Here is a 13,965-nt window from a genome sequence, read left to right as displayed (position 1 = left end):
CTTACAGAAGAGACATGTTATAAAGCCGCATGATTAACACACTATGGAGTAAAGAAAAAAAAGGAATTTAAACTCTGCAATGTCTTTTCCAGCCCAACTCTAAACAATATCTATCTAGTTGCCATAGGAGCAAATGAGAGTAAAGCATATTGAGGTCAGTTGTAACAAAGAAAAAAATAGTAACCTACTGTGTTCAACAGAGATCTCACATATCTAAATATTCTTCATCCTTCCACTCATCCCTCCTCATTCTCCTGGGTAGAACATTTGTGACAGGGACAGAGCTGTTTTTGGAGGGGGGCCCAAAAAGAAGCAACTGCACTCAACCCCAGTCTCTCAGAAGCGACTGTGGCTGTGGGATAGCAGGTATAGTAGGGAGAGATGGTGCCTATAGTAGCACTGGGGGATAATAGCCTCTGGGAAGGGACTGTGGCTGTGGGATAGCAGGTATAGTAGGGAGAGATGGTGCCTATAGTAGCAGTGGGGGGATAATAGCCTCTGGGAAGGGACTGTGGCTGTGGGATAGCAGGTATAGTAGGGAGAGATGGTGCCTATAGTAGCAGTGTGGGGGATAATAGCCTCTGGGAAGGGACTGTGGCTGTGGGATAGCAGGTATAGTAGGGAGAGATGGTTCCTATAGTAGCAGTGGGATAATAGCCTCTGGGAAGGGACTGTGGCTGTGGGATAGCAGGTATAGTAGGGAGAGATGGTGTCTATAGTAGCAGTGGGATAATAGCCTCTGGAAAGGGACTGCGGCTGTGGGATACCAGGTATAGTAGGGAGAGATGGTGCCTATAGTAGCAGTGGGGGGATAATAGCCTCTGGGAAGGGACTGTGGCTGTGGGATAGCAGGTATAAAAGGGAGAGATGGTGCCTATAGTAGCAGTGGGGGGATAATAGCCTCTGGGAAGGGACTGTGGCTGCAAGATAGCAGGTATAGTAGGGAGAGATGGTGCCTATAGTAGCAGTGGGGGGATAATAGCCTCTGGGAAGGGACTGTGGCTGTGGGATAGCAGGTATAGTAGGGAGAGATGGTGCCTATAGTAGCAGTGGGATAATAGCCTCTGGGAAGGGACTGGGGCTGTGGGATAGCAGGTATAGTAGGGAGAGATGGTGCCTATAGTAGCAGTGGGGGGATAATAGCCTTTGGGAAGGGACTGGGGCTGAGGGATAGCAGGTATAGTAGGGAGAGATGGTGCCTATAGTAGCAGTGGGGGGATAATAGCCTCTGGGAAGGGACTGGGGCTGTGGGATAGCAGGTATAGTAGGGAGAGATGGTGCCTATAGTAGCAGTGGGGGGGATAATAGTCTTTGGGAAGGGACTGTGGCTGTGGGATAGCAGGTATAGTAGGGAGAGATGGTGCCTATAGTAGCAGTAGGATAATAGCCTCTGGGAAGGGGTTGTGGCTAAGATACTGTAGTAGATGTATCAGCAAGTACAAAGCTAATGTAATATCTTAGGGTGCTAAATACTGTAGCTGGATTGACTTAATATATTGTGACATGCTGAATGCCTGTACACGCAATTTTGGGGGAATTAGCAATGGTAGGCAGGCAGGCATGCAGAGGATCAGGAGCATAGAGACAGGGACACCAAGTCTTCAAGCAAAACTCAGGTTTATTTAGGGCCAGTTCTTCCCAACAGAAACATAAAGACATAAGTTCATAAACAGTTCAGTTTTATGATATGTCCCTCCTTCAGGGTTCTCACCTTCCAGGGTTGGTTCCACACTCTGGAACACTCAGGCTTCACAGTAAGCCTTGCTGAGCCCTCTCAGCACTCATCCGTTTGGTCAGAACTCCCTCTGCTCCCTGCAGTGGCAAGTGGCACCCCCAGCTCCTCTGGGAGTTCCTAACACAGGCAGCCCTCCTGCTCTGAGAGTGACCTTCACACAGTCACGGTTCAATTCCAACTCCAACCTGTAAATCACACAACCCCTTTTATTGGCTGCTCACCTGCAGCCTAATGAGGCAGCTCCCTACAGCTGGCCCAATCAAAATCTTAAAGGGAGATTTACTCCAACACAGCATTACCTGCTGTAAAACCAGGTATTTTACCTTGGGCCATTTGTATCCCACCTTAAACACTGGTGGAAATACACCAAATAATGACCTTTTCCATTGCATCTCTCACAATATATAATAATGGAGAATTACGTTGCTTACATTACCCGCTACTTTTGGAATGACATTGTTTCTCCATTATATCTATGACTGTTTACAGGTATATGCTGATTGCTTAATAACTCTTCTTAGTATGAAATATATCTATCTGGGTCACTCTATTTACCATAATAGAGAATTAAACTATTTTAAACAATTAGATCCCCTGCACAGCCCCTGCCCCATTCCTAGCCACCGGGCTTCCCTGTTTCCCTGCACATGTGTGCCTAATGCAAATCTGTACATCCAGGTTGGAGGCCTCGATTATTTTGCCAAAGGTTCCAAAGCAGTGATTGTCAAGCTGGATGGCACACTCGCTGATGACAGTTAGCACCAATGAAGACCGTTGCTTTTCTTGGAATGTCCTACTCAAGTGTTGTTTTAAAGTTCTTTGTTTTTCTTGCAGACCCTGTTGGACCTTGGTGGTTCACCAAATCACAAGGACCGCCGAGGCTTAACTCCACTTTACCATACGGCTATGGTTGGAGGTGATCCCCGGTGCTGTGAATTGTTGCTCTATAATCGAGCTTCTATTGGTACAGTGGATGAAAATGGCTGGCAGGAGATCCATCAGGTAATAAGAATTAGTGGCTTTTAGTCCTCCTACTTTAATGAAACATCTTTCTAGTTAGATATTAGAATAGAACAACATGCTCAGTTAGACTTTGGACACATGGACTTACAGACTATTGTTCTTCGCTTTGTCTTTGCCACAGGCTTGCCAACATGGCCACTCACAACATCTGGAGCATCTGCTGTTTTATGGTGCTGATCCTGCTTCCCAGAATGCTTCAGGCAACACTGCTCTGCATATCTGTGCTCTGTACAACAAGGTCAGTAGCCCCTTCATCCAGCACTAACAGATTTATGTAACATGGAGCTGATACCATCTAGAATAGGGCAGTCTGACCTTCAAGGTCTTTCTCCTTTATCAAAATATTGGTACATTCCTTCATTAAAGAATAAGTAAACCTCAAGTGAATGTAGAACTGATACATTTTGTTACAACAGCACCACCTGCTGGTCAGTTTCCCACCCTGATCAAGTCAAGGAACCTTTAGGATAAAGAAAGAGGGCTGGTCTGATGTTTTTCAGTTTAGGACAGACGAGATCAAATTTATCTGAGGTTTCTAATGTTTTTCCTAACCAGAAGAACATCAGACCAGCCCTCCTTTTTCCTCGACTGGATCACAGTTAGAAACTGACCAGCAGGTGGTGCTGTAGTAACACAATTTATTGATATTAACAGTATATATTTATTCATATTAATAATCATTTCCAGGTCCATCCAGATGGGTCAGTGGGAGCCATTTGTTTGATATTCAACTCATGTGGTTACCAACATGCAGCTAATGATGCACTTACATTATAAGCTCCACAGGGCAGGCTCCTCATTCCTCCTGAGCTTTTTAAAATATGTAGCTGAATCTATATTTTTTATGTACTGTAGCGTTTGCCACCCATCTGTACTGTTAATGTAGAATGGGTAGTATTTGCCGACAGTAAAGCCTATGCGTGGATAACTGGCTGGAAGCATCATCAGGGCCGGATTTCTCTTTGGTGCGCCCCGAGGCCGCCCCTGTGGGAGTCCCCCATGCGCATGCGCAAACGCGCACCCCAGTGCGCATGCGCAAACGCGCCCCCGGTGCGCATGTGCAAGCGCGCTCCCAGTGCGCATGCGCAAAGCGCCAGCTCCCCATTGCGCATGCGCAAAGCGCCAGCGCATGCGCGAACGCTCTTTTTAACTCCCATAGGGAGCAGTGGGGAGAGGTCCCGACTGCTCCGTATGGGAGCAAAATTAAAAAATGTTCTTGCGGCGGGGCGGCATGCCGCCCCTAAACTTCTGCCGCCCTAGGCCCGGGCCTTTGTGGCCTCTCCACAAATCCGGGCCTGAGCATCATATTTCAGCCAATCAAGTGCAAACACTGAGTAAAAGAATTGGCCCAGGTGATGACTCCCACTTATTGGTAATGATACACAAACCAAGCACAGGGAACCCTTACCTTTTAATAGCTTAATGAATGTGAAGCTCATTAAATGCCCCATAGGAGACCTAATTCCTCCGGCGAGACCTATAAATGTCTATTGAGTGCCGTCCCCTTGCCTGGGCATACATACAGTGAGCAGTCACACTGATAATGTCACTTTTAGAAACTGTCAATATAATTCCCAGAATGAGCACAAATATTTCTGTGGGATTATTGAGAATTATTGTAAGAATTACCTGTCCTTTCCCATTATATACAGTACCTTCTTCCAGCTTTTACCTTTGTTTCTACCCTGGCTTACTTCTTTACTGGACTTCCTTTCTGTCTTTCCTTTTAGCCTGTTTTGCCTCTTCCCTAGATTTCCCTTCTTCTTTTTTCCTCAACTTGTTTCTTCCCTGCTTCTCCCTTTCTGTATCCCACCATCTTCGTTCTTTCTGTATCATGTAAACTTTTCTCCTACCTTGTTTCCTTCCTACTTTTCCTAACTTGTCTTCATCCTGACATCTACTATAGGATCTGTCTTTTTCTTTTTATTCTTTTATAACCTGATTACATTTTGCTTTTCCTTTCTTTTCTTCCTTATTCAAATCCCAAATCTCATGTCCTTCCTGCTTCCACCTATTCTATTTCTTTTCTTGTGGATTTCTCCTCCCTTTCTTCCTTCCTTCTGCAACTTTCTTCCAATCGGTTTCCCTTCCTTGGATTTCTTTCCTATACAAACTTAAATGGATCACTGAAATATAAATTGAGCCCATCACATTTTCCCCAAAATGCAGAAAACCACAGCCTTTCCTTGAGAATATTACAGGATACTGTAGCATGTAGCATTTTCATTATAACTTTCTCATAAGAAAAGACCTATATGCAGCAGGGGTCCCCAACCTTTTTTATCGATGAGCCACAGTCAAATGTAAAAAGAGTTGGGGAGCAACACAAGCATAAAAAAGTCCATGAGATGCCAAATAAGGGCTGTTCTTGGCTATTTTGTAGCCCCTACTTGGACCAACAGCCTAAAGGATCTGTTTGTCAGTACACCTGGTTTTATGCAACCAATACTTGACTATAAGCTGAAAATTAAAAAATAAGCACCTGCTTTGAGGCCACTTGGAGAAACATTCAAGGGGTTTGTGAGCAACATGTTGCTCTTGAGCCACTGTTGGGGATCACTGATCTACATTACAACACTCATAATGTAATTTATAAACGGTATAGTAACATTCAAAGCTTTTACCTTTATTTCTCGAAAGAAATAAATGACCAATGTGAATACAGATACTGTAGGTGTTACAGTACCTTTCATTTATAACCCTTGCTTGAGAGAAGGAACTCACTTGGAGAAATATTGCCCTCTGCTGGTCAGAAAGTGCATACAAGCTCTGTATTCATATTCTAAACACTGCAAAAGGTGCAGATGGAGCAAAATTTATGTAGACATTTCAATCAGTTGGTCTTGTTCCACTGTGTCATTCCATATATAAAGATCCATCTGCATTAGGGATGCTCTGAATCTAGGATTTGGTCAAGATTCTGCCTTTTTCAGTAAGATTCGGATCCGGATAAATCCAAGTGCCTGGCTGCAAATTAGTTTTAAATCAGTATTTTAAATCTTTCACAAAGGGGTTGGGCCGGATCACAAAATAGTGGATTTGGTGCATCCCTAATCTACACCATCAAGCTATATCCAAGTGTCCTGCATTTCCTTATATCTTTATTTATACAAGATTTGGGACATCCGCAGCAAGGTGCCCCTTGTGTTATGGCCTTTAAGCTCTAGGTTGTTATTTTTTGTAATTGTTTTCTCTCTCTTTCCCCAAACTTACAGGAAAGCTGCGCTAGAATTCTGCTGTACCGGGGGGCCAGTAAAGACATCAAAAACCACAGTGGGCAGACCCCATTCCAGGTTTGGATCTGGGCGGGGGGATAAAAATGTTTCTATTCAGTTTCACCATTCTTGGAGCAAAGGTTCTTTCATATATTGCAACATCTTCATCTTCTACGTAAGCTTATGCAGCAAAAGCATTAGAAAGTGCACTACCTATACACCTTCATGCTTTGTCTGTTGTGGAGGCCTAAAAAACCCAACTGACAAATCCTTTCTCTCTCTTGGCACACCACAACCTTCTTCATACTTTGATCCCTCGTCCAGAAGGTATCTCCTTAACTATGTTTATATTCAAATCCCTCAGCTGCCATGATGCAGCCCATTGCACTATATCTATGTAGTATATATCGAATATATAAAGAATGAGACTGAAAGCTTTGTTGTGAAATTTTGGTAGATGTGGCATGGTTAATTGGCTATCCATGGTCTAAAAAAGCAAGCTGGCAAACCCTTATCTCTCTTGGCGCACCACAATGCACAAAAGGCATCTATGTTTATATTTAAAATCCCTCAGCTGCCATGATGCAGCCCAATACACTACATCTATGTAGTGTATATATGAAGAGAAGTGCTGAAAGTTTTGTTTTGACATTTTGGGAGATATGGAGGGGTTATATTGGCTATCCATGGTCTAAAGACCCAAATGACAAACCCTTATCTCTCTTGGTGCAACACAACTTTCCTCATGCTCTTTGATCCCTCATCCAGAAGGCATTGCCTTACCTACAGTATGTTGCCTGTTACCTACTTATGAGAAAAGCCAACGCCACAGTGATTATCTTTATCACATGTCCCAAGATGGAGGAGCCAGAGCGTGCTGTACCCATGCAGTTATACCTTGGTGTTCTGTTATTGACCTTCAATCACTGCTTTAAATATCTGGAAATATTTTCTTTGTTCATTTCCATAACCTCCTTGTTTCCTTAGCTACAAGGTTCTGCATCATTTAGGCTAATTTGTCACAGCTCGGCACTCTCTCGCTATCACAAAGTTGCATTCATGCATTTCTCGTCTAGCCCAATCCCTAGTGTTTTCTATTTAAGCAGAGCCCTTTTTCATTCCCTGCCTATGTCTTTAACCCTCTGACTCTCCCTTTCTGCAGGTCGCGGTCATTTCAGGAAATTTCGAGCTGGGGGAGTTAATAAAGAGCCACAGAGACAGTGATGTTGGTGAGTCCATTGCTCTATCAGACCTGTTATAGTCAGGGATAAGGGAATGATCTATATGGGTTATCATTTAATTCATTTCCGAGAACCTTGTATCTAAGTCATCAGTGACGACATGATGATGTGAGCGGCAGGGGACTGATATTTCAATGAGATGCCACACCATAATGGTGCAGATAGAAGGTCTATTGTTGGCAAGGAATGCTGTCAGGGTTATAGGGAAGCTATTGGTAAGGCACAAACTTATCCTTTATGGGAGATGGGACACAAAAATATGAAAGTTTATCTAAAACTGTTCCACCGAGCACCCTTGTTCTCTAACGGAGATTATCTATGAAATGAGGTCACATTAATGACCAGTGCTCTCTGTGTCTGTAGTACCCTTCCAGGAATCCCCCTCCTATGCCATGCATCGTAGGGAAGGGGGCAAAGCGCTGTCGGTGCCCCACGTCCTCCATCGAGCAAACAGCGACAACAGCCTCTCACTGCCTGACTGGATGGTCTTCTCAGCGTCTACTGCCAACACTGTCACTCTACAGGGACAAAAGGCCTCAGGGGGAACTCTCCGCAGCTCCAGTAGCCCACGTGGTGCTCGAAGCCGGTCACCTTCAAGAGGCCGACACACAGAGGAATCCAAGAAGCAGCCACGTGGACGACCCAGGTAATCCAAGTAACTATTTATATTCAGAATCCCTCAGCTGCCATGATGCAGCCCATTGCACTACATCTATGTCTGCAGTGACCTTCTTTTTGCTATGAAGGGGAAGGCTGAAAGTTATATTGCCCTCTGAAAGAGGGAACAACCTGGCATAATGGCAAGGGCTTAAACAGAATGTTCTACGTTCCACTGCACAGAATTGGCGGTGCATTAGAACAATAAAACAAGCGACACATTGATGACTTGTGCTGGGGACCTCACTCCTTGATTGCTTTTTCCCCAGTGTGTATAATATGGGTATTGGATTGCAAGCTTCACTGGGGCAGGAACTGTCCCCCAATGATGATCTATGTAAATTGCTGAGTCTTTCTACAGCCCTCATAAACCCTAGGGTTATATCACGCTGATCTGATCTTCTGCTGATGGCTGCAGGCCAAATTGCCCCCTAAGACACTATACATTACCCCCAGTGGTTAACATCAAACCTTTAGAGTGAGCGTTGATAGAGCAGAGTGCCTTTATGGCTGATAGGTCAGCACAGTGCTAGTTATGCATGAATATCTGGAATCCATTAAACATGAGTTTGTTAGTTGCACATCCCAGGCTCTCACTGATTGACTGTTTATGAGATCTCCTGTACTGTATGTGTCTGTCACACCATTTACTCTCTGCTACGAATGGCTGCTTTGATTTAAAGTGGTCAATCTATTGCTTCCCATAGAAAGGTGCCATGAAGGGGCAGACACTGACCAATAATCATTGTTGTTATCCTTTATTTATATAGTGCTGATATATTCTGCAGTGTTGTACAGAGATTAGATATCAGCCCCTGCCCCTAATCTACGGTTACAATCTACTGTCCTTGTCACATTCACACACACTAGGGTCAGTTTCATCACAAGTCACTAAACTTGCCCGGTGTTGTATTCTGGACACAGTATTATAAAAGAGGTTCACAGCAGCTGGTAGTGGGACAAGCTTTACTTAGAACAAAACATGGCTGAACTGCCAACAAGTTGGGAGAAAGGAAAGGATAGACAGGCAATGCTAGGGGAAACTATTATTAGCAGAATCGGATGACACATGTCAGTTTTTTACATGTAACAGCGCCATCTAGTGATCACACATTAACAGTCAATACACAACACCTGATGGGGTTCTTTAGGCCCCCATTATGATCTGATCACTGGTGGGACCACACGATGGGGCCATAAGTGCCCCAGTCCACTGAGGGCTGTATTGGGTACGCCCAGCTTTAGTGTGCAAGTACTGAATTCATTGGTAGCAGTGTTGGAACATGCTGCTCATTCAGTGTTCTGCCTTCTCTGCACCACCTGATGCCCCCTGGTGGAACCTGAACCTACAGGCCACATCCACAACTGTAGTATTGTGCAGAGCCCTTCTTCCCTTTCCAACCCCATTTCATATAAACTAGTGGAGTCCTGAGCAAGGACCAATTTTAATGGCACACTGCCACCTACTGGCTACAAAAAGAAAAATGACAAAAAAATGATGCATAAAATGTACTTCCATCTTTACATGTTTGATATTTAAATTCCATTTTTAATTGATTGTGTGACATCTATCGGACTGGAGTTGAGACATGATTGTCGGTGGGTAATACTAATGACTTATATATGTGGATATATCATTTGTTCCATATTTCGGTTTATTCTCTGCTCTGTCAACCTCAAGAGGAAATTACCATGGGGTTACTTAGGGGAGAGGAGACAGAGAAGCCAGCACTATTTTACTTGGCTAGTGTTAAAGAGCAGACATATCATGAATAACCCTCATCTGCCCCGACCACCCCACACCTGGTCACCCACTATCTGTAATTTGCACCCAAATTGTCATGGGTACCCACCCATATCCCCTCTGAGCACTTCACAACTTACATTTATTATTACATTCCAAGATATTCACAGTTGTTCATTAATATTCTGAATGTATAACTGGTGCACCCTCTGCTGTTGTGTCCAGGCAGGTAAAACATTTATTTACTGATGCAGGAAGTGTCTCTGGTAACTTCTCTGCTCAGTTTTATTATCCACAAAATGAGAGACCATGTTTACACATTCATGATATTAGCAGTATAAATAAATAGTTCTCTGTAGACTGTCCCTTTAATATAAAATAAAGGCTGCACTGATATTCTGTATGAAAGATTTACTGCTCCTGAGCAAACCCATGCTTGTGCAAGAGCTTAGATGGAGCTTAGATGGATATAAATGGACTTGCCCTGGGGCACATCATCCTCAGCTTGTTTGTATCCTCAACTTATATGTTTGTTGTTTATATTCCTCATTTCTATATCTTTATACAGTTCCAGTGGTCCTACCAAAGAGCCCCCTGCAAATGCAACCACCAATCATCGCTCCAAGCGCAAGTTGTACTCGGCGGTGCCAGGGCGCACGTTTGTGGCGGTGAAACCCTACCAGTCGCAAGGAGAAGGAGAGATATCCCTCAGCAAAGGAGAAAAGGTCAAAGGTATGTAAAGCCTAAAGTCCCCAGATCTAAAGTCCTGCAGCAATGGGAGAATGAGGTTAGGGCCCCACATCAGTTCTGCAGTCCTACTACTACTACTACTACTACTACTACTACTACTACTACTACTACTGTCTTACTACAAAATGATTGTTACCAAAGCATTTCCCTATTTATGTACCCTGCATTTTTCTTAGGTAGTAGGGGTAGTTCACCTTTTACGATGGCATAGACCAGCGCTGTCCAACTTCTGTGGTTCCAAGGGCCAGAATTTTTCTGGCCAACGTGGTAGAGGGCCGATAATCGAAGCCAGTTTGACCAATCCCCCTTTTTAAACCACACCCACTTGAAACCACACCCATGTTATCACAAGAACTTTTAAGACTATACCCACATTAATGGTGGTAGCGCAGCAAAACCCCAAATGGTTGGTGCTCACTGTAGGGATATTACCCTTCATTCATATGTGAAAGAATTATATTATGTCATATTAAACATGCCCTTAAATCCCTATGCCTCCTCCTCCCCTGTGTATAGCACAGCAATCCCAGCACATAATTACACATCTTAGGGACCATATAATGACTATTTATTTTCAAATGCTAACAAACCCCCAGAACAAACCCCTGCCAGGTTCACCTCCCACAGGCAGCATAGGGCAGGCAGATTATGGCACACACAGGCAGCATAGGGCAGACAGAGTATGGCACACACAGGCAGCATAGGGCAGGTAGAGTATGGTACACACAGGCAGGGTAGGGCAGGCAGAGTATGGCACACACAGGCAGCATAGGGCAGGCAGAGTATGGCACACACAGGCAGCATAGGGCAGGTAGAGTATGGTACACACAGGCAGGGTAGGGCAGGCAGAGTATGGCACACACAGGCAGCATAGGGCAGGTAGAGTATGGTACACACAGGCAGGGTAGGGCAGGCAGAGTATGGCACACACAGGCAGTATAGGGCAGGCAGAGTATGGCACACACAGGCAGCATAGGGCAGGCAGAGTATGGCAGGTAGAGTATGGCACACACAGGCAGCATAGGGCAGGCAGAGTATGGCACACACAGGCAACATAGGGCAGACTGAGTATGGGACACACAGGCAGCATAGAGCAGGCAGAGTATGGAACATACTCTGCCTGCTCTACCCTGCCTGTGTGTGCCATACTCTGTCTGCCCTACCCTGCCTATGTGTGCCATACTCTGCCTGCCCTATGCTGCCTGTGTGTGCCCTACCCTGCCTGCCCTATGCTGCCTGTGTGTATGGCACACACAGACAGCATACACTGACACAATGCTGGCACTGCTCCTACAGTCTGGCTGAGGTGTGAACAATGCAGGGAGTGAACAATGTAGGGATTAAAGGTGTGAACAGTACAGGAGATTACATATTTAAACAATACAGGGGGATTACAGGCTGAATCTGAGGTGAGAACCATGCAGGGGGACATTTAATCTCAGTACTGATACCACTTAAATCTTCCACAAAGGTAAACCATCAAAGCAGCCAGACAGGTGGGGGGCCACACAGAGGGGGTCGTGGGCCACCAGTTGGACAGCCAGGCCCGGGCCTAGGGCGGCACAACTTTAGGGGCGGCACACAACGAAATTTTGAAATTTTGCTCCGATACGGAGCAGTGGGGATTTCTCCCCACTATTCCGTATGGGCGGGCACGGCACGGGGGGAGGGGGGGCTTGTTCGCGCAGGGGGAGCGAATGGGGGACGGCCTAGGGGCGGCTGGTTTTGAAATCCAGCGCTGTGGACAGCCCTGGCATAGACAATGACAATCTGCAACTGGTATTTATTTATTTTTATTTTCTGTGGTTTTCAGTTATGTAGCTTTGTGTACAGCAGCTCTCCAGTTTAGAATTTCAGCAGCTATCTGGTTGCAGCTCCCCTTATACATGCACCGCTGCTAATTATCTATAAAACCTGAGACCTAAAGGATATCGGCATTTTTTTAATTTCCTATTCAGAAGAGATTCCCACAGGTAGGAACATTACCAGTAGATTTTGCTAATCCACATGCAAAAACAGAAATTTTGGTACCTGGGCTACAGCCACATTTTTCAAGCACACCCCAAGGACCACAGCTCATCTAATCTGCTGTGCAACAGTGCCATCTAGTGGCTTGAATAATATATCTTATATCTATTTATCTGCATTCCATGCAATGTGCTGGTCTTTTGTTGTTATTTTGTATTAGGCTGATGCACCAAAACTATTTTGTCTGATTTTCTATCTCTTTTTACAGACTGTTTCTCCCTACAGAATAGCTTTTACATTTAGAGTAGGTGGTGCAGCCTTTCCAGATGGATTTTGTAGAAATGTCCCTGATTTTACACATGGTCTTTAAACTTAATCTAAAAAGGGGTTCCCTCCAGGGCTGGGGGCACAGGGGAACCTTTCTGGGAATGAAAGAGATGTTCGATTTATAAAGGGCCAGCCATCAATTACCTTATCCTCCACTAGGGGGTAGTATTGCTTCCTTTTACCTTAGGCCATAATCCGTAATGCTTCCAATTTCTAGAACCTTTAGTATAATATGGAGATATCAAACTCACAATTGGTGCCACATAATAGAGTTGGACTGTATCACAGCACGTTACACCCCCTATCTCTTTCTTATTCGTATATTCATAAATATCTCTTTTTCTTATTCATGTTCCCTTGTTAATTCAGCCCAGACCCTCATTTACTCTTTATTATTAGCTGTACTGTGCTATTTGTATTGCTTATGTCAGTAAATGGCACTTTAGCATAACTTGTAAGGAGCAGGGGTTACACATTGGAACCTTGCACTAAGGCTGGAGCCTTGCAGTAAATCTGAAGGTATTTACAACAGGGTGGTGCAAGGACCGTTATGCACATAATAACTTTTACTAAACATAATGGGAAATACAGTGTCAATCAGGAATCAATATGACATTCCAACATATGAAAATTAATGTTGACTATACCCAGTCTGCCCTAAGCACATATGTTCATACCCAGACATCCCCCCCACCCCAAGCTACTCAAAACCTGACCCACATTTTCATAACCTGTGATTCTAGATTATTTTGCCTGAAATGGAACCATTGTCAGGCAGGATAAGGACCAATGCAGTTATTCACATAAATACCGATTGTAGTGCTTACAGAGCTCAGTGCCACCTTCACATAGTTGCCCAAACAATGTTGAAACATTTTAGTTTGTGCCCTTCAAATACACAGACCATTTAAAGTTTTGGCCTTTTTTAATCCCCAATTCCTGTCTCTTTTTGTGAAAGTATCAGTAAGCTTTTAAAATAAGTGAATGTAAAATTGATGAGAGGGCTACTCTAAAGGTCCCCATACACGGGCCGATTCTAGCTGCCGATATTGGTCCCTTAATCAGGGCTAATCGGCCCGTGTATTGGGCACTACCGACGGGCCTACACGACCGATATCTGGCCTGAAATCGGGCAGATCTCGATCGGCCAGGTTAGAAAATCTAGTCGTTTCGGGGACTGCATTATAATGCCCGTCATTATAATTCGATCGTTTGGCCCCAGGGCGACATCGCCAAGCGAGCGGATTTGCCCGTAATTCTAAGCACTTTTGCTATTTACATTCATTATGAATTTTATTACAATAG

General features: G+C 44.4%; 1 protein-coding gene across 1 annotated transcript in view; it reads left to right on the top strand.

Annotated features, from left to right (window-relative positions):
- shank1 (SH3 and multiple ankyrin repeat domains 1) overlaps positions 1-13,965 on the top strand; it is a 125,687-nt gene that overhangs the window by 24,191 nt on the left and 87,531 nt on the right. Inside the window, exons 6-11 of the mRNA XM_031906165.1 lie at positions 2,570-2,737; positions 2,880-2,996; positions 5,974-6,051; positions 7,136-7,202; positions 7,578-7,860; positions 10,184-10,347. Coding sequence (XP_031762025.1) covers positions 2,570-2,737; positions 2,880-2,996; positions 5,974-6,051; positions 7,136-7,202; positions 7,578-7,860; positions 10,184-10,347 — 877 coding nt within the window. The remainder of the gene's footprint in view (positions 1-2,569; positions 2,738-2,879; positions 2,997-5,973; positions 6,052-7,135; positions 7,203-7,577; positions 7,861-10,183; positions 10,348-13,965) is intronic.

This window comes from Xenopus tropicalis, chromosome 7, assembly GCF_000004195.4.
Source record: "Xenopus tropicalis strain Nigerian chromosome 7, UCB_Xtro_10.0, whole genome shotgun sequence".
In the NCBI taxonomy this organism is placed as follows: Eukaryota; Metazoa; Chordata; class Amphibia; order Anura; family Pipidae; genus Xenopus; species Xenopus tropicalis.
This window is presented reverse-complemented; position numbering and strand designations above follow the sequence as displayed.